Source organism: Saccopteryx leptura, chromosome 1 (genome assembly GCF_036850995.1).
Source record: "Saccopteryx leptura isolate mSacLep1 chromosome 1, mSacLep1_pri_phased_curated, whole genome shotgun sequence".
NCBI classification, from domain to species: Eukaryota; Metazoa; Chordata; class Mammalia; order Chiroptera; family Emballonuridae; genus Saccopteryx; species Saccopteryx leptura.
The window spans coordinates 331,893,453-331,915,274 of NC_089503.1; the positions used below are offsets into that span (position 1 = coordinate 331,893,453).

At 33.0% G+C, this 21,822-nt stretch overlaps 1 protein-coding gene across 6 annotated transcripts in view; it reads left to right on the forward strand.

The window, feature by feature from the left end:
* EPHA7 (EPH receptor A7) overlaps window positions 1–21,822 on the forward strand; it is a 166,607-nt gene that overhangs the window by 133,896 nt on the left and 10,889 nt on the right. Inside the window, exons 7-14 of one of the 6 annotated variants that reach the window (XM_066358858.1) lie at window positions 3,045–3,228; window positions 7,840–7,948; window positions 8,517–8,572; window positions 13,910–14,035; window positions 15,230–15,415; window positions 15,989–16,050; window positions 17,477–17,686; window positions 18,379–18,528. In XM_066358858.1, the coding sequence (XP_066214955.1) occupies window positions 3,045–3,228; window positions 7,840–7,948; window positions 8,517–8,572; window positions 13,910–14,035; window positions 15,230–15,415; window positions 15,989–16,050; window positions 17,477–17,686; window positions 18,379–18,528 (1,083 nt within the window). Of the gene's footprint in view, window positions 1–3,044; window positions 3,229–7,839; window positions 7,949–8,516; window positions 8,573–12,222; window positions 13,361–13,909; window positions 14,036–15,229; window positions 15,416–15,988; window positions 16,051–17,476; window positions 17,687–18,378; window positions 18,529–21,822 lie in introns of those variants that run through there. The other 5 variants (XM_066358860.1, XM_066358859.1, XM_066358861.1 and 2 more) reach the window with 5 other exon arrangements.

A 21,822-nucleotide genomic window follows, 5' to 3' on the forward strand; every position in this document is an offset into this window, starting at 1 on the left:
TTCAGGTTGGAAACACGTTTTCATTACTAGTAGTAATAAGTGTTATTACTACTGATTTAAATTAGGTAACCGAAGTATTGTAATATACATGTAATCATTTTAACCATTTAGACAGGATTTCAAAATAGGAGCAGAAAGCTTTGGAAAAACTTGGAGACTTATTGACTTAATTGAATCATTAACATGCATATGGTGCATTGACAATAGTCTTCCCCCCCTTGAAGAAAAAAAACAGAAACAGTTTAAGATTAGTTTCAATGTTCAGATTACATTTGTAAAATTTTGGCTTATTATTGCCATTATAAATTCATGATATCACTGCCAAAGTTATACTTTAAATACCTCATTTCATACCAGGGAGTACGTTTTTTTCTTCCTCCATCAAATGTGTATCTGAAGTAATCCTTGTTCTTAATGTCGGTTTTATGTCTGTTTGCTAATGAGCTCTAATATTTATGGTCTCTTCTGAAATTTCATCAGATCTCAAAAGCAATAAAATACATTTTAAAAATGTAAGTATATGGTAAATGAGAGTGAAATTTCTCTTTTCAAATAGTTTTCAATTTTTCTTTTTCTTTTTTTCTTTTTAATTTTTCTGAAGCTGGAAATGGGGAGAGACAGACAGACTCCCTCATGCGCCCGACCAGGATCCACCCGGCACGCCCACCAGGGGCAACGCTCTGCCCCTCCGGGGCGTCGCTCTGTCGCGACCAGAGCCACTCTAGCGCCCGGGACAGAGGCCAAGGAGCCATCCCCAGCGCCCGGGCCATCTTCGCTCCAATGGAGCCTTGGCTGCGGGAGGGGAAGAGAGAGACAGAGAGGAAGGAGGGGGGGGGTGGAGAAGCAAATGGGCGCCCCCTCCTATGTGCCCTGGCCGGGAATCGAACCCGGGTCACCCGCACGCCAGGCCAATGCTCCACCGCTGAGCCAACTGGCCAGGGCCACTTTTCGATTTTTGATGACAAACAAAATGTAGCTACATTCACTGAATTTACAAACTACACAATCATTAAAAGTATTGTATTCTACTATAACACATGTAAGCATATTATCTTTATATATATCATTGCCATCTCATATTAGTTATGCCTAGTTTTTTGAGATAAATGTATAATATCAACTACCATTTTTATGAATAATTATAATGAAAACAATCATGTCAGTTTTACTAAATCCAGTTTAAATATAAATTTATTTATACTTTTTGTAAATGCCAATGTGAAGACACATCAAACAACTAGACTGATATTTTTTAATTTCAGTGAGTAGTTTTATTAACAGTCACAGTCGAGCACACACATTCATTATAGAACAAATGAGAAACTGTCCTAAATTGTATATTTGTATGAGTAGTTTTTATAACATTTTTCATAAATAGTCCATTAGAGGCATATCAATTAAGCTTTAAATTTTTACTTATTTGAATATTGGCGATGGATTTTTTTATATTCCTGAATTTTTTAATTTATTTTAATCTTAGGCTTATCATATTTAATATGATAAACACATTTTTAAACTTTGAAAGCCTTAGTTTATATATCTGAAAAATAAAAAATATTGAACCAAACTATGTTTTAAAATATTGTCAAACCATGAATTATATAATACTTTGACTTACATTGATAATTCTAATTTAAAATATTCTTTTAAATACTATATTATGAAAGTAGTTTTATTTTGTTATAAATGCAATTTTTAATTAAAACAATTAATAATGTTATTGTGGGAGCCATTTCAACCTTTTTCATTTCATGGCACACAAACTAATTTCTAAAATTCTGTAGCACACCAAAAAATGCATATTTTTGTCGATCTGACAAAAAATAGGTATGATTGTGATTGATTTACAAAAAAATAATAATAATTACTTATGCTTTTTGCTCCAAAAAATAATAATAATAATAATAATCAGGTGTCTATACTTGTATATAAGGATTTCTGGTACCAAGAATTAACCAATCAGATGCAACATTATTATGCGATATGACCAATAAGATGTTATATGACCTATGTTTTTATGGTTCAAGACAGGGTGGTCATATTAGACACTATTGTTGTGTTGGCTGTTGTCATTTTTTATTTGACAATGTAAGGGAAAAGAGATCAGTGCCCCTGACTAAATAGTCTGGTATTGCATATTTTAAAAATTCCTGTATCACACCAGTTGAAAATTGCTGTACTGTAGTAGTGGTGTTAGCTAAATTTCTTGATCTAATAACTTTCTTCATTTTTAACATATGGTTTTTTTGTTTGCTAAATAAAGTCAGAAAAGGCCCTGGCCGGTTGGCTCAGTATAGAGTGTCGGCCTGGTGTGCGGGAGTCCTGGGTTCAATTCCCAGCCAGGGCACACAGGAGAAGCACCCATCTGCTTCTCCACCCCTCCCCCTCTCTGTCTCTCTCTTCCCCTCCTGCAGCCAAGGCTCCATTGAAGCAAAGTTGGCCCGGGCGCTGAGGATGGCTCCTTGGCCTCTGCCTCAGGTGCTAGAATAGCTCTGGTTTCAACAGAGCAACACCCCAGATGGGCAGAGCATCGCCCCCTGGTGGGCGTGCCGGCTGGATCCTGGTCGGGTGCATGCGGGAGTCTGTCTGACTGCCTCCCTGTTTCCGACTTCAGAAAAATACAAAAAAATAAAAATAAATAAATAAAGTCAGAAAAAATATTACTAAAAGTGTATTACGAAGTGAAGGCCTCTATTAAACCACAGATTTTACAGGTGTACCCATGTCTTGATCATTATGACATGTGATTTTCTTTAGAGCTAAATAGTTCTTGCCAGTATGCCCTCTACCAACAAAGTAAAAGCTCAAAAATCATAAATGTTTTAACAAAATTATTTCTCTTAGAAATTTATAGAACAAAGGCATATGGTCACATTTACATTTTATATTATCTGAGAAACAACTCAATGTTACAATATTCTACAGAGCGTACAACATAGCCTTTATAATAACAATGCAGCAAATTGAAATAAATTGCAAAAATTGGCTGTCAAACAGCCTGTTTATAATCACAATTAAATGTATCCTGTATATGTTTTTTCTAGGATCAAAGAGAACGTACCTACTCCACAGTCAAAACCAAGTCCACATCAGCCTCTATTAATAACCTGAAGCCAGGAACAGTGTATGTTTTCCAGATTCGGGCTTTTACTGCTGCTGGTTATGGAAATTACAGTCCCAGACTTGATGTTGCTACACTAGAGGAAGCTACAGGTAAAATGTTTGAAGGTAATTACCATCTTTGATTTGGATTCCTACTCTCTATAATGCTTGCTTTTAAAAATATATATTTAGGATGATTTGGTTCAAGAAAAATTTTAATTTTCTAGGTGAATATATGTGCACATATATGTATTTTGTAAAAGGTTATTCAGAGTAATTTTAAGTGTGCTGTTTTGTTTTGCAATGTTAGAAACTGGTGAATTCTATTATTCTCTTTAGTACATGCTAAGCTTATTTGAAAAAGACAAAGTTAGGAACAGAAGCAAGACTCGTTCAGTTGTCTATTGACACAGCCTGGTTTGTAGACCCCAAAATGAGTTTGTTCTAGTTGTGTCAGTCAAAGCTGCACCTTTATAGAAACCCCGGGTGAAACCAGGGTGGGCCACAGAAAGATGATATGTAAGAATGTGTTTTCAGTGACTTGGCTCTCAGCAATTACTTCAAAAGTTGAGTTCAGGAAGATCTTAGAACTGGCATTTCTTTTTATTTTAATCCTCCCTGTTTTTCATTTTCGTGTGTGAAATATTTCAAGCATACTAAAGAACATATTTAAAGTATACATGAAATATTAAGTATATTTAAATTAATTTCTCTGTGTCTACCTCTCAGCTTAAAAATGTCTTCAATATCTTGAGTTCCCTTTATCATTTTGCTTATATCTTATAATGCAGTATAGGAACACAACAATACATATGCCTATAGTGTATTGCAAACAAGCAGATGTATCTTGGAAGGTGTCTTTGTACCACTGCTGGTTGTTCTTTAGCTAGCTGAGGTCTCAGGTTATATTTCTGTGTTTTTAATTTTTTTATTTCTCTTGATGTTACTGCTTATGCTCAGCAGCTGTTACCTCTTCATCATCTTGCAAATCTAGCATTCCCACAATATTCTACATAAAAATGAATAAATATATATCGTATGACCCTTCTTTCCTCAATTTTAATAAAATGTTTTTAAATAAAATAAAAGAATTATTTTGACTTCAGAAAAGATGTTATATATTTTTAAAAGGTAAACGAGTAAATATCCTTTATACTAGCTAATAATGATTGTTTCCTAACAGTATTTTTTCAACATTATTTTTATATTTTTAAACTAAGCAGTATATCTCAGAGCATCATATAATAAAACATATTGAAATAAACTTGAAATATAAATTATATTATCTAGTTTTAGACAGAAAAGCATTAATTTTTAAAAGTCACATAATTTGGTGTTATGATATTAATACCATCATCTTTATTATTTTTTAAATGGAGTTGGTAAGATTAAAAATGAGAGTAAGTTCACTGGCCCCCAAAACATTAAAGAATTTTAAGATTTCAGCATTTAAACAATTGAGTGGCCCTATGTTAAATGTGTTTTCATAGTCTTCGTCTTAGATTGATTTATGATATTTGTGATTGCTAATGTAATATAATAAAACACTTCAAATGATGTTTTTTCATCATTTAAAATTTTTAAATTTAGAAAAGTTTAAAATTAAATTAAAAACATCAATTAGTTATCTCACGTTTACCTACATATTTTGTATCGGTTAAATCTTTAGGTTTGAAAACTTGCAAAATATTTTCATAATACGTTTGAATATATTTTTAAAATAGGTTTCAAATTTGTTTCAACATATTTTCAAAATAGGTTTGAAATTTTTCTAAACTATTTATTCTGTGCTGAGATTCATACATACTATTTTCATTATTTAAAAATCAAGTAAATAAGACTCAAAGAGATTAAGATGAACTAGTGGAACCTGAATGATCACATGAAATAAACGTTAAAAAATAGATTTTTTTCATTAGAATTTGGTGATATTTTAGCTGATTATCTCTCCCCTTCTTAATGAATATGTCACAGACATCAATTTAGAACAGATTAGCAGTATCAATCAGTGCTAGCAGACATATTTCTGGTTTCCTATCTCAGCTCTGCTGTGTCCAGATTTGGAACTTTGGGTGAGCTACTTCTCTGCACGTAATTTCTAACATAGCAGTACCCAACCTCAGGGAATTCTGAGGAGTCAGTAGATTAATGTACACAAAGTGCCAAATACAGTACCCAACACGTGGCAGTCTCAAGTATCACCTTTTATTATTGAGCACAACCATGTTAAGCTTTTTGGTCTCAGGAACTCTTACAGGCTCTTAAAAATATTGAGGATTCCCAAAGAGATTTTAAAGATTTGGATTATATCTATCCATATTCACTCACTGCATTCTAAGTCAAAACTGAGTAAAATACACAAACACACATTTCGTGGCTAATCGGAGTGACGATGTCATCCTACATCATATTAACTTCCTTGAAAACTCTGTACACATGTGAACAAACAGGAGTAAAAAAAGATCAAATAACATCATATTATATGAAAATAGGGTTGACTTTTCAGATTCTCTGGAGAAGAACTCTTGAGGGACTGTCAAGGGTTTCCAGACGACCTTTTGAGAAATACTGATTTAGCACAGGTACTGTGCTAAGAATTAGAGATCTACAGACATGCAACACAGTTGATGCTTTTCAATTTAATGAAGTTTTAGTAAAAGACAGACTTGTATACAAATGCTGGCCATGAAATTAAGTGCGGTAGGGTTCATGGCCCAGTGCAATTAGAGTGTCAGGAAAACAAGGAAGGAGAGCAAGGGGGACAGTGCCACTGAAGAGAAGTCACCAGAACACTGTTTGAGAAGAGGAGTGAAACAGCTTATTTCATTGCATGTCCCTCCTGAAAGCCCCTTCCTTGCAAAGCCAACTCCAATGTTTTTACAACTGTTAAGCCATGGTATGTTGATTGGGCACTTATTAATTAGTTTTAAATTTTATTACCCATGATATAGATGAAGATATTAATCATAAATGTTCACTGTGGAAAGATTAAAGTGTTACCCTGATTGTATATAAAAACATTTAAATAAATATTCACAAATTCTATTCCGTCCTTCACCTGAGTTGTTTTCTCATTGCATGTCTGCTTCTGAAGCTAAAAGCAGAACTGAACTAAGACTGAACTAAGGGTTAGACCCGTGAGACACACTGATTGAATGGAAACAATTTTCACACACATGTATATAATTTTTCCTTCCTCATAAGCAGACTATTCTTTTTTCCTCTCTGACTATATATATAAAAAGATAAAAACAAAAAACAACCAAACAAACAAAAACTTGTCATCTTTTCTTTGTTGAGTGATGTAAGCTATAAATCAGAAATAGAACTTGAAAGTTGTTTTATTTTTTTCCCTCCTCATTTAGGTCCCTTGAGGAGTATATCAGCAGGTCTGAACTGAGGAGTGTATATAAAACCTTTGTTCAGAAACTCTTATACCAGAGCTATTTATGCTATTTTTAAGTATAAAAACGGTCTCTAGTGAGCATAGGTATACAAGAGAGCTGAGTTGTCAAAAGGAGGAAGACATAGATAAACTAAAGGAAGGCAAATCAAAAAAATAAAAAGAACAATAACTTGATGCCACCTGTTGCAGTGAGACATACTTTGCCTACATATAACTGACTGCTCTGGGGACGCAGTCCCTTGCCACCAGTATGAAGGAGTAGTATTTTCCATCCTGCCATAAATTAAAGATTATAGCCATTGATTGTTTCAGAAATAAGCAAACTGCAATATATTAATTTGACATTATGTATTATATATTTGAACTGAATCATTTATTGGAATATGCATCTATTGTTTTATATTTCTTAGATTATTTTATAAAGTCTGTACTGGCATTGAAAATCAAATACTCTGGGGGAAATATGACAATTGTGAATTGCTCTATACATAAGACTTCACTAATTTGGAAAAGTAGAAGTAGGAAGGCTATGTGGTTTGATGAAGAGTTGCAATCAGAAGCTACTTTAAAGGACATGTAAACACACTGTTCCCAAAGAGACTCTCAGAGAGGCCAGCTGGGCTTGCCTTAATGAGCATAGAAGAATCATTTAGCATCATACAGGAAGTGTCTACCGTTAGGTAATGTTGAAAGGTTTTCAGAGTACTTGCAGAAGCTTTGCTATTCCACTTCCTCTATAATCTTAAACTCTCATAGTGTATGGCACACTTTGTCAAATTAATACAAGTAATTCTGCTCTTCTTCCTTAATTATGGTGCACTGCAAGTTCATAATGACTTCTTATGATCACATGATGATTTTTATTTTATATAGACAATATGAAGGTTAAAGCGCTGAAGGTGCTTTGAAAAATGAGAGAAAAATGTAAGGAACAAAAGAAATAAGGAAAAATGCACAGAATATGTATTTTGGTTCCGTTGGTATATTACCAGAAAAATAGACATAGAGGGATCAAACACCTTGCTGAGAAAAAAAAAAGGGGGGATTTAATAGCAATTGTAGATCAAAGATATCTATCTCATTCATAATTAAGTTTCCAACAACTAAACATGCACTCAGTAAGACACTTTATTAGGTATCTTTTATGGCTGAGGAATATGCCACTTTTTTAAAATGCAAAACTAAACATTTTAATTCACATTGTTACAATAGAATAATGCATTTATTTAAAATTATAGGCGAATTCAAACCTTATCTTGTTGATAAGGTTTTGTTTAACCTCTCAAGTTTTTGCATGGTATTGTTTCTAAGCCTGTGTCCCCTGTTTGCAGCGACAGCGGTCTCCAGTGAACAGAACCCTGTTATTATCATCGCTGTGGTTGCGGTGGCAGGGACCATCATTCTGGTGTTCATGGTCTTTGGCTTCATCATTGGGAGAAGGTAGAACAAAATTTCTTCTAATCTCTAAGATAAATGTATTGATTTTTCAGAATTATGTCACTCATTACCTATTCTTTAGTAATTAGAACAGTAAATGCAAACATTCTTCATCTGATAAGGACATTAAAGGTTTTTATTCTCCCAAAGTCAAAACGCAGTTTGAGCTTACTCATTGTCTTTAGTTTAAGAGGATGAGTATTTTAATTTCTCTTGGAAAAATTTATTCTTTTAGTTAATGGTTGTAGAAACCATTTGAAATCTGTTGTTGTTTCCCAGAAAAAAAAAATCTGTAAGGAAATATTTACTCACTGATAAATATCTAAATAAGCAAATTATGTTTCTTCTACATTGTCTTACACGAATACTTTTTATTCTGTGCCTTTTTTAATTATACGAATTGCTGTATTATTATTAACTTTATAAAAGTGGACATCAAATTTTTGAATTTTGTTTATAGATCTAACATGTTATAAACTAAGTTATATTTTACTAAATTTAAATACATATCATACTAAAGTAAGGTCATTGATTGTATTTGTCACAGGTTGGATTTTTTTTTTTTTTCCAGGCACTGTGGTTATAGCAAAGCTGACCAAGAAGGGGATGAAGAACTTTACTTTCATTGTAAGTGTTCGGCTTTTCTTTACTTTTATGTATCCCAATTAATACAGAAACCTGGTTGTTAATATTGGCACAAAAAACTTCGTAATGTCTCATGCTTAAAATCATATCACGAGCTCAAAGTATCGCTTTAAAGCCTTTGACACTATATTTAGAATTAAAGTAATATATTATGAATTTTTAAAAAATATAATGCAATACTGTTAGGTATTAGGCTTCTTTTATGTCATAATTTTTCCTTTTGCAAACTATGCTCATATGTTTCCTACTAATCTAATAACCCACTAAATGTTGCATGGCTCCTGTTCTAGCTAAGGTATTCATAGCAAATTAGAAAGAGTTCCCACCTAATGAGTGATGCTCCTTGAAAGACTAAGGAACCTCTTTCTTTTCAGCTACTTACATTCTCTATCACTGATAGATATTTTTGCTAGACATAAAAAGTATAATAAAAAAAGGTATTCATAGCAAATTAGAAAGAGTTCCCACCTAATGAGTGATGCTTCCTTGAAAGACTAAGGAACCTCTTTCTTTTCAGCTACTTACATTCTCTATCACTGATAGATATTTTTGCTAGACATAAAAAGTATAATAAAAAGATTTAACCCTCCAATATTTTCCTGTGGATTTGGGTTACCCAATTCCTAAAATTTCATTTTAGAAGTCATATTTGGAAGGGAGATTAGGGAACCAAAGAAAATAGATGTCCATTTGTATTACATACTCTTATTCTTGTTCAGCATGGATGGCAAGTGAAAAAAAATGAGAGTCATGTAAGTAAAGGTTAGGACTTTATGTAGCCAAAGTAAAAACCTAACAATCAAATGATTTGAGTTCTGATAATCCTTTAAACTATTAAGGAACATTTTGTTTATAATTTTTAAAATTTTTAGTAGCAATAATCTTTATTAGAATTTTTATGGGTAGAAAATATCTTAAATGGCATAAGAATTATATATGATATGTATTATTGCATTATTTAATAAATTATTTTGTCAGTATTTAAGAAGATATTGTCATGTACCTAGTCTATGGTTACAAGATTATATAAGGTCTACCGGAAAGTTCTGTCCATTTTTGGAATAAAACAAAATACAAATTTTTCTTACCGTCAATAAACTTTATTAAATAATATAGTTGCCATTATTATCAGCATGAGGGCAATTTGTATATCCCATTTTTGAAAAATGTTTTATCTTTTGATGCGAAAAATTGAACCAGTGCTTGTTTGATATCTTCTTCATTTTTGAATTTTTTGCCCTTCAAAAAATTTTGTAAGGACAAAAGCAAGTGATAGTTGGAGGGTGCTAAGTCCGGGGAATATGGAAGATGCGACAGACATGCTTCTGTAGCGTTTCTTCCTTGTTGAAATTCGTAAAAATTACAGCGGCGTAAATGAACTTTATCAGTAGCCGTGAGTACACTATCGCTTCACACAGAAGACTAACGTGAACCAACTTTGTTTTAGTTAATTTGCTACATCAGTATGTATACACTAAGTGATAAAAATAGAGAGGCACACATGCTCCAAATAAACATATGCTTACGTGTCAAAACTTGTGATAGAAACAGACAAAACTTTCCGGTAGACCTTATATAAGCATCAATCAAGAAAATGTGTTGTTTAAAGGCACAAATTGTGAATTCTATTATTCTGATTCTTGAGTTTCTTTAGTGTGTTTTTATTTGTTGAACCAGCAGTTACCATGACTTTAGTTTTCAAAATAGATATGCCTTTAGATAATACATATCAACATTGATTTCAAAACTCTTTAGAATTCTAACCACTTAATGCAAGTAGAGTATTTGGAATATTATAAATTAAAGTAAAATATATCACCAGAGGTAGCTTTATTGTGAAGTCTAAGTTTCAGGGCTCCTCACTTTCATAGACCCCTGTTAAGAACCTGATAAAGCCCTACCAATTTTGTATGTTTAATATCTTTTTACTTAAAGAGGGTATCCCAATTGTAGAAAATTTAAATCTCATAAAACTGAAGTTGCCCCCTGATTATGACTGAATAAACGAGATTCCATCACTTCCCCTTCTGGGATTATTTGATGTGTTCCCAGTGTTGGTGCTTCCTGTTGCTAATCCCGCAGAGATTTCTCCTGTGCTGAGCAAGCCTCAGTAACGAGTGCCATAGGCTGTTAGAGAATGTACCCCAAAAATGGAGGTTACCTTTTTCTCTCTGATGACACAAGAGAATATTTTTAACACATCTGCAGACAGGAAGAAGAAGATCCAAACTTGAATGCCTAAATTTTTATATCTATTTTAAAATATATACAAAAGAGTAACATGAGACTATATAATTTCTAGAATTGCTGATTCTGCCCATATGTGAATAACTTGATGGTAGAAATATTTAATATCACCTTAATCAGTATGTCACTTTTGTTTCCATTATTGAGGATATCTGCGACATCTCAAAATTATCAAATACATTTTACTTTATGTGGTTTTAGCTTGCAGGTTAATGCAGAAGTAAACTGAAATATGGCTTCTATAAAACTTGTATAGCCTTATGCTTAATTGTCATCACTCAGGTTTGATATTTTAATGTCATTTGATTTTTTACATTTGACATTCAGTCTGCAATTAGAAAAAATAGAGCTGCATGTTTTACTTGCTATCATAGACAAGAGAAGCTTGATAAATGTACAGCTTTTATCTCTAGAGCAAACATATCAGTGGTGGTTTTAAGATATTTAACATTCATGAGAAATGTAAATGAGCTACTAAAACACAGAAAAGCTCACTGAGATAAGCAACAGATCAAAATACTCAGAAATTTTGTCAATTGTTTTGTTTTGTTTTTTTAATTTTAGAAGTCCGTTTTAAGTGAATAATGGAACTAAATGCGCTTAACATATTCTATTCTGGTAAATCCTTGATATTTTTGAATCACCCTTTTTACAAGGATTTTTATTTTATCTTTTGGTGGAAGCTAGGCATTTTATTTTATTTTAGGACTATATCTAAAATATATAAAGTACAATACTATGGTTACCAGCTATTTACAAGTTGGTGCCCTTTTATTCTTTTAGTATACAAGTGATTTCCTTAGGTTCTAAGACACCGGATTGAACTTTTATAGAAACATGAATGCAGCCATTTAACTAGCTTTTAGAACACTGAACTTAATAGGATGCCCAGTCATTTCTATCAGGCACCCTCAGCTCTGCATGCCCACAAGTGCTAAATTTAAAGATGCAAACACAATGGAGGAGTTTGGTGAAGCAGTACCAATTTACATTTGTTTTCCTCCTATGATTTCTTCTAACAGTGTCTTTGAACCGAAGCTGGGCATTATTTCATGTTTTTATGCCAAAATTGTTCTGGCCTGTCAAAGTATTTTGTAACAGCTTAAAAAAAGAACCATCAGTGACCCTGTTTGAGATGTAGAAGGTTACCTCCACTCTAGCTCCCTTATCACAAAACAAAACCAGAAAATAAAAATAAATAACTATGAAAGAAAGAATAAAAAGGGAGAAGATGGCTCATTCTCCATCTGCCTGCCAATCGAGGAGGTTAACCTATTGTTTTCTTCCCTTCTCTCTTTTTCTCTCTCCCCCTCTTCCCTGTACTCCTTCTCTCTTTTCTCTTCCTATCCCTTCTCTCTTTTCTTGTTTTTTTTTTTCATGTTCAGCTTTAGTAACAAATGAGCATCTGTCAGTTTTATAAACTGCAACAATAATTGTTTAAGACAATCAATTTTGGATAAACAATCAACTACTGCAGAATAAATCAAGATTTTTTAAATCCCATTTTCCTTTATACATTCTGCTTCTTTTTGTTTGTTATATGTTTATTTTGAAAGTACAATTTTAATTTAATGTGATGACATAAGCACAGTTAGGCATAGTGTAATACATAAGAAAATATATTGTTCTCCAAATAGTAAGATTTAAGATTGTTCAGTGGCTTTGTTAAAAACAATAAAGTGTTTTTGAGGATATAGTGTAATTCTTTTCATTGCATTAATATAACCAAATATATGCCTGTCTATCATATCTTTGTCTTTAACCAAATGGTTGATTTGGAATATATTATTGTAATTGAATTTGATTTAAGGTTAACATAGCATTATCTGTTACCTGCATGCTTCTGGGTGCATTTTAAGAAGATTTTAACTTTTGCAACGCTTATGATTCTATGTTGTTTTAATCTTGACTACCCTTTCTGAGGCTTATTGGCTGCCTCCTTCTAGTACCTTATAATTAAAAGTTCATATAGGCCCTGGCCAGTTGGCTCAGTGTTAGAGTGTCAGCCTGGCGTGTGGATGTCCCAGGTTCGATTCCTGGTCAGGGCACACAGGAGAAGTGACCATCTGCTTCTCCATTCCTCCCCCTTCTTTCTCTCTCTCTCGCTTTCTATCTCTGTTCCCCTCCTGCAGCCATGGCTTGATTGGTTTGAGTGAGTTGGCCTCGGGCTCTATGGCATCTGGCTCAGGGGCTAAAAAAATTACTCCGTTGCTGAGCAATAGAGTAACAGCCCCAGATGGGCAGAGCATCTCCCCCTAGTGGGCTTGCTGGGTGGATCCCGGTTGGGGTTCATGGGGGAGTCTGTCTCTGCCTCCTCTCTTCTCACTAAAATAAAAAAAAAAAATTAAAAAAAGAAAGTTCATATAAATCATTCTTCTTTCAAATTGTGTCATACATGGTTAGCAGATCCCAGGAATATTGTAAATTTTCTAACTTTATTTTGGACTTTGTACATCTGGCCTCTATTGCCCTGTAAGTTGAAGATGAAACTGTGTTTTTAGATTTCTCTCTGAGTCTGTGATAACAGCCCTCACACCTTGTATTAATTTTATGTATATGTCAACAGTGGTTGGTCTTTTAAAAATAAATCAAAAGAATAAGTAAGCTGTCTAAATGTTTTTAATATTGCTGTCAGTGTAGTAGGCTACCTGTATATAAGATGTCTTCTTTTCCCAGTGTATGTATTTGATTGATTGACTGACTGATAAATTTACAAATGTGTTTCCAAGTCCATTACGAACCTCAATATGGCTTGAACTATGACATGATAGCAGTGAATTTAATTAAATCTCCAGGCCGATAAGTCATGTCAGAGAATCTTGGTGATGTCTTTTGTTGATTTACTGAACAGCAGTTAGTAACCTATGAACTGGATCCTATGTTACCTATAGAAGCTTGCAGATAATACCTATACGCCAGCAGACTGAAGTAGTCTGTTAAAACTGCTGTGAAGCAGATGATGTGGAAGCAAGTTCACTGTTCCAAGGAGCACTCTGCATAATGAAATTCCTGGGCTGACTGCACAAAAAGTGCTTTGCTTCATCACAGTCATGCTTTCTTACATCATTACAGTTAAATTTCCAGGCACCAAAACCTACATTGACCCTGAAACCTATGAGGACCCAAATAGAGCTGTCCATCAATTCGCCAAGGAGCTAGATGCCTCCTGTATTAAAATTGAGCGTGTGATTGGTGCAGGTAAGGCATTTGTAGCTTCCTTATTCAGCTGTTCCATTTAGCTGAGATCGAAAGTCATACATCATAATGACAAGCACATAATTATACCTCAAGTATAGAACTTTTGCATTTACCTGAACTGTTGGAAGCAGTGAGGCTATACTTGTTTATGAAATCTTAAGAAAAAAAAAGTGAAAAAGAATCATGTGTAACAGAGAATCTGTGTATCTTTTGTCTTCTGCTGGATTTTTAAGATACCATTTTGTTTGTTTTGTTTTGTTTGTAAGCTATTTTTTAAGTTTTGGCTTATTCAGGAAATGACTTAGTGTTTTAAAACCTTAGGATGTTTTTGAATTTTGCTTGAATATATTTCCTCTTACTTGATTTACCATTTTCTTGCTAGGCTTTCATTTTTATATTCTTTCTTGCATTTTTAGGTATTAACTAGCCCTTATACTAGTAAATTTTATGTCAAAAAATTAATATGTATGAATTATTTAAAAGAAATATTAGTTTTTATGTCTACAATATATTTTCATAAAAATTTTATGTTTTTCAGCCAACACTTTTAATCTAGCCATCATAGTGTATACCAGGGGTCAGGAACCCATGGCTCGTGAGCCAGATGTGGCTCTTTTGATGGCTGCATCTGGCTCGCAGACAAATCTTTAATAAAAAAAAATAATAACATTAAAAATATACAACATTCGCATGTATTACAATCCATTCATTTCCTACCGCTCATGTTCATGGTTGCAAGTGGCTGGAGCCAATCACAGCTGTCCTTCAGGACAACACCAAATTTTTATTGGATAATGTATAACATACATGGGTCATTGTATGGCTCTCGCGAAATTACATTTTAAAATATGTGGCGTTCATGGCTCTCTCAGCCAAAAAGGTTCCTGACCCCTGGTGTATACGAATTCCAGACTCTTAAATCTTTAAAAACTATTTTGTCCTTAAACCATAAAAGCAGAAGCAGTGTTTACAGTTTGCTGATGTGCTTTTACCTTTTGTAGGCAGTGTACATTATACAGCATATTTCAAATCTCAATTATGTTTCTGAGTTTTTGTTAATCCATTAAAAAATAGTAGTTTGTGAAACAGTTTAGTAAAACTTAAAAGTACTTTTACAGAATTATTTATATGATATTTACTTTGAGAGGGAAGTATTTTGGAAATTAAAATACATCTCCTGTTCTGTTACTTTAGGAGAATTTGGAGAAGTCTGCAGTGGTCGTTTGAAACTTCCAGGGAAAAGAGATGTTGCAGTAGCCATAAAAACCCTGAAAGTTGGTTATACAGAAAAACAAAGGAGAGACTTTTTATGTGAAGCAAGCATCATGGGGCAGTTTGACCACCCAAACGTTGTCCATTTGGAAGGGGTTGTTACAAGAGGTAGATATTGATAATTCTTTCATTTATCAGGAGGACTATCAAAAATTAGTGTCATTGCATATGTAATCAAAACATCAAATTATGAACAAATTATATATTCTAAATGAATGTTTTTTCTTGATATGGACTGACTAAACAATTCTTCTTTTGTGTCACCACCTCAGGGGAAAAAATCAAATAAATTCAGGATTTGAATTAAAGAATAACTCTGATAGAACAACTGATACATACTTCATTTAGCTCAAAAGCCATAAAAGTGACACACTTTAGTCTTCACATTTTCTATAAAGCGTCATTTTCTGAGTTTTGTTCACAAAGCAAGGCTCAGAAGAACACACTGATTTTTATTGTTCAATTTTATGAATCATGACCATGATCCAGACATTTAATGACTCTTTGACCTTAGCAACAGTGCTGAAAACATTCAAAACACTTGTAGCTCACCCGTTCAGTCTTTTAGAAGAGCATCATGTCCTTTATTTGGGATGAGAAAGAAAATAACCCTGAAGTTGAGGCTGAGGTTTCTGAAGCAACACTTTTATATTCTTATGTTACATGTATTTTTAATTTTAGGGAAACCAGTCATGATTGTAATAGAATTCATGGAAAATGGAGCCCTAGATGCATTTCTCAGGGTAAGTAACAAAATTATTCTCTCAATCTGAATATGTATATGTGCTACCAAAATAATTTTCTGGACTTTTTTTTTGCAATATAAAATGTGAACTTTAACAAGTTAGAAGGTTGTCTGAAAAGCAGAATAAAATTCTCAGTCCTAGACTGGATTGAACTAGAATCTTTTTGATCATTTAAGTGATACATTGTAGTTTAAAAAAATAGCTTCCACTAATATATTACTCAAGTACAGAGGAGACCTGAAGCCCTGTAACTTGAATACAGGTTGTAGGGTAGCATTTTTCTATTCTAGTACAGTTATAAATGAAATACAGTGAAAAAGTGAAAAAACCACTTACTATTGGCACCGTGAACCCACTTCTACTCTGTGGAACCATTTCTATTACAATGTTAACCTGAACACCAAGCATAAAATGTAGAATTATTAACATTTTTAAATTAATAGTATGTCATTATTTTTGTAAATGATAAATTCTAAATGTATAAACATGTATTTATATTCTCAAAGTGTTTCTACCTAAGAACACGAACACACGTTAACATTTTTTAATGGCAAAGACAAAATAATCTAAGCAATAAAAGGACATGCAGTATTATCATACCTGATTTAGAATGATAACTAAAACCCAGACTTAGAAGCATTCAGAAGATTTAGACACATCTGTGTTGCTGCTCTTTATGATCTGCATAACTATCAGCTCTCTGAAGGAAAGCATCACCGAGCAAGTTGAGCTAAAACCAGTGTCCTTGTATACCGTATTTGTAATTCAGTCAGAGAAATCTGCAGGTTTAAAATAGGTTAAAAATTTGTGATAGCCAGTTCAATTGCAAATATTGTTTAATCCCATTTAACTAGTACTTCTATTTTAGAGACTCTTTGTTGCAAATGATATTCCTGCAAATAACAAAACAAAGAAATATAAAACAAAAACAAAACAACCCAATGTAATAATTTTCTACTTCTTAGTTGTTTATCTTTAATCAAAAAATTCTCCCTCTTTATTTCTTACCATTTGGAGAAAACATCTTAATATATATGTCTTTATACCTTTATATATTTTTAGGTTATTTATATATATATATATATAATTTTTTAGCTAGTGAGGAAAACATTTATCTATCAGGGATATGTTTGGACATTCCATTCACTAATTTTCACTTAAAATTAGCATATACTTTTGAATTTGTATAATCTGAAACTATTATTTATATTAATTAGATATCAATATAAATGATTACAAAAGCTCTTTTGTATTATTTGACTGTCAGTTAAATCAGCATTTGTTATTTTCACAAATGTCTATTATATAGAAAATTAATAATTCCTATTATACAGTAATCAGTAATTGTGCAGATATTTTTCACTGTGATATTTTTCCCCTTCAAAATACAGTTAACTGGGCTTTTACTTTTGTCTTCCTGTAGAAACATGATGGGCAGTTCACAGTCATTCAGTTAGTAGGGATGCTAAGAGGCATTGCTGCTGGAATGAGATACTTGGCTGATATGGGATATGTTCACCGGGACCTTGCAGCTCGCAATATTCTTGTCAATAGCAATCTTGTTTGTAAAGTATCAGATTTTGGCCTTTCTCGGGTTATAGAAGATGATCCAGAAGCTGTCTATACAACAACTGTAAGAAAAAGTTTATTACTGCATCTCTTCACATTCCCTAGATTTTCCTACCAAGAAAGAAAAGCTCAGTAATACAAAACTAACAGGAAAAGAAAGGCAAATTGACTTCAGCTTTTTTGTTGTTGTTCCTATTTTTTTCATTTTGGAAGAATCATCATTGTTTTTATAAACAGAATAAGAGAAGAACTAATGATAAGAATGACAACATGCTTATCTGATTATTAGAATGTTCATATAAATAATATATAGTCATTTACAACCCATAGAGCACTCATACTTGTAGAAAAATATGTCAATTTTTAAATAAAGATTTTAACAGAATATTAATTATGCTAATTCTTATAACTTTTACGAGGTTAGATAAAAAACTAATATGTGAAGATTTACTTAAATACTCCATATTTCATTCCATCGTAGTAGTTATTTTGCCTAATTTACCATTGTCTTTCGACTAGACTCTTGCCCTGAAGCCATATAAGGCCCATTAAATTGAGTCGTATTACAATGAAATCTTGTAATGATTTTAAGAAACGGGTAGAAACTTTAAGTACACTTAGATTCAAGATGGATAGACATGATACTGCTAAATTGCCAACCCAAATATACAGATGTTTTTACCAGTAGCTTTATAGTTCTGTGATAAATGATCATAAATTATACATATTTAAAATGTTGATTTCTTTTTATAACAGGGTGGGAAAATTCCAGTAAGGTGGACAGCACCTGAAGCCATCCAATACCGAAAATTCACTTCAGCCAGTGATGTATGGAGCTATGGAATAGTTATGTGGGAAGTTATGTCTTATGGAGAAAGACCTTATTGGGACATGTCAAATCAAGATGTAGGTGTTACACTATTTAAACAAAAAGGATTTAATACAATAGTATATTCATTATTATTGGAACGTGTAGGTAATGGCTCATAAGGAGAAACATTTATGGAATTATAAAAATACGATTGCTGAGTTTACACAATTATTACCACAAATTACCATGATAATTTCCATAATTTAGTGGTTCAATTAACTTAATATTCATTTTAATTATGAAGAATTGATTTTTTTTTAATTTAAATTCTCTGGATACAATAGAAGCCTACACAGGATATTTTCTCCTTAATATAGATAATGATGCTTTGCTTACACAGCTATATAGTGGGACAGTGATGTGAGTAAAAATATCATTTATGGAGAGGAGGGAGAAGAATGTTGTAGTTGTGTTTTTTTTTTATCTTTGAAGCTTATTTTTCTTTTTCTTTAATGTTCTGAGAAAATATCTTTAAATTATTTTTTTTTGTATTTCTCTGAAGTGAGAAGTGAAGAGGCAGAGAGACAGACTCCTGCATGTGCCCTACTGGGATCCACCAGCATGCCCACTAGGGGGCGATGCTCTGCCCATCTGGGGCATTGCTCCAGTGCAACTGGAGCCATTCTAGTGCCTGAGGCAGGAGCCGTGCAGCCATCCTCAACACCCACCCCCCCGCCCCGGGCCAACTTTGCTCCAATGGAGCCTTGGTTGCAGGAGGGGAAGAAAGAGACAGAGAGAGAGGCGAGGGGGAAGGATGGAGAAGCAGATGGGCTCTTCTCCTGCATGCCCTGGCCAGGAATTGAACCCGGGATTTCACATGCCAGGGCAACACTCTACCACTGAGCAACCAGCCAGAGCTAAATTATTCTTAATTGCTTAATTAAATTTTAATTTCTTGAGACAATCTAGATTTTATAATCAATATTGATTAGTGTTTCATAGTGATGTTTTAGAATGTAATCACAATGGAAGTATCTTTAGAAATTTCTGGAAAAAAAAACATGTATCATGTTGTACTCATGTATCCTGTTACATACTAGGATATAAAAAATACTGTTATTCTTTGATTAAAGAAGCTGATAGCACATCTTGGGGGGTATACATCTCACAATAAGAGACCATTTATAAAACAATAAAGGATAAATAAATGTGAATTTTTGCTTCTGTTAGATTGAATTTTATGAAACTGACATTTTTATAGGTCAGAAACTTTCAAATACTGGCAGATACAAGTATTTAGTTCAACTTTCTGACGTGAATGAAATTTAGAAAAAAAAGTAGAGAATGTGTAAATCTAGGAACTAGATTTCTGAAGGAAATCTGAGGGAACTAGATTTCTGAAGAAGACCTTGGTTTTTATCTGATGAGAAAATTCTCCAAGGAAACACACTGGCAAGTTCAGAAAGACAAGCTTAGTGAGGTGGGTGGGGACCAACCAAATAGACTCATTTTTCTACAACAAAGATGCACATATGGTAGTGATTCAAAATGAAGATTAGGGTGGAATAGGTTTATGAAAGGCCTTTTTTGAAGGAATTCAAAAATGTTACAAATGCATGTTCTTGAGAAATAAAGTAAAAAACAAGTAGTGCTTGAGGAAATTGTCTATATTGCTATTTAGAAAAAGTGTGACTAACTGTTTGAATTAGTCAATTCTGTAAACATAGACAGCAAGAGTAGCTGTCTAAAGTGAAAATGGTATTATTTTTCAAAAAGATATTATGACCATTGTTATATTAAATTAGTAAATTTGTTCTTGATTTTAATTTTCCACTTCAAGTTTCTATGATTCTTGAAACTTATCATTATTTTCAGACAACAAAAATCAAATCTGACTGTTGATCAGGTTATTTTCAATATATTTTTCTCCCAGTTTCTGCATAACCTGAAAAGTTCACAGCCTGAAAAGGTAAAACTTTTAAGTCATTTAAATCTTCTGATATTTTAAATTGAGAGATAACAGGAAACATTAGTTTTAGTTTTAGTTTTTGTTTTTCAAAGACAAAAGTCTAATGATGAATCCGTTTGTCAGAGGCAAAGTTGTTAATATTTGACAGGCCTTGGTGTCAAAGATTTCATGGACTGTCAGAATTGAGGGCTAACAAATCCTTGAGGCAGAGAAAGAGAAATATTTGCATTCCCTAGACAGTCAGTAGAGTCTCGTTTCTTTTGACACCTTCCATCTGCACTAGATTCAGATATAAAGGGAATGACAGGAATATGATAACTTCAATGCAAAAGTTCGCTTAACTCCTAAAAACAAGTAATAGAAATGGTTAAGAAGAAGAAATAAATATCTTCAGTTTTCATTTTTAGAATTTCCTAAGTATTGTTTCTTTGTTTTTCTTGAAAATGAACTATCATGACTATGTAATTAGTAGCCCGTGGCTTGGGGGGAGCCTTGGTCCCAAGCACAGAGGATAGCTCGGTGGTCCCAGCCGGGGCTTGCCGGGTGGATCCCAGTCAGGGCGCATGCAGGGGTCTGTCTCACTGTCTCCCCTCCTCTCACTTAAAAAAAAAAAAAGAAAGAAAAATCTTTATATATGTTAAATGCAGTCCAATGTAATAAATATTACAGAAACAAAATAATCATAATTAGCATTGACAGCAGCTGTCTTTTAATTGAATTTGCCTTAATTCAAATAAAATTCTTACTCAAATTTTGAAATTCTTCATTGAATAGGTTAGATTTTTTTTCTGTGTATAGTACTTAACAAAGTTATTTCTTCTCACTTTAAGTTAGGCCAATAAATTTTTAGTTTTACTAGTAGAGAGTAATGAGGATTATAAAAAAAGAAGCTTCTTTAAAGATATGGGACATAAAGATAAATTCTTAAAGTGGTCCATTTTAAGACACTTAAAAGCTTTGAAAATATAATATATTGTAACTAAGTTTATTTTCAGCTAAATTGTGATCCTTCAATTTTTTCTTTTAAAAGTCACCACTAATTTATATTTTTGTGTTTTTTATATTAAGATAGAAACAAAACTCTGTGTGTGGGAGGGGGTTTGTTCGTTTGTTTTTGGTAAAACTTTGGCATAATCCCCATAAGGTAAGGGTCTGAAATATTTAATTGTATAAAATATGGTTTGTGTAATGTGAAGTTAATGAAATGAAAATGGGCGAGAGCAGAACACAAAAGCCAGTCATGTTATATCCCACCTTTATGGGTCATTCTTTGTTTGTTTTTTTTCTCTTAATTACAGTGGTGATATTATAATCATACTGAAACACTTTCCAACAAGCAACTTTGTTTTTGTTTCTAAGTTTTGGGTTTGTTTTTTTTGTTTTTGTTTTTTTTTTACAGTATATACCAAAGTACTCCCTA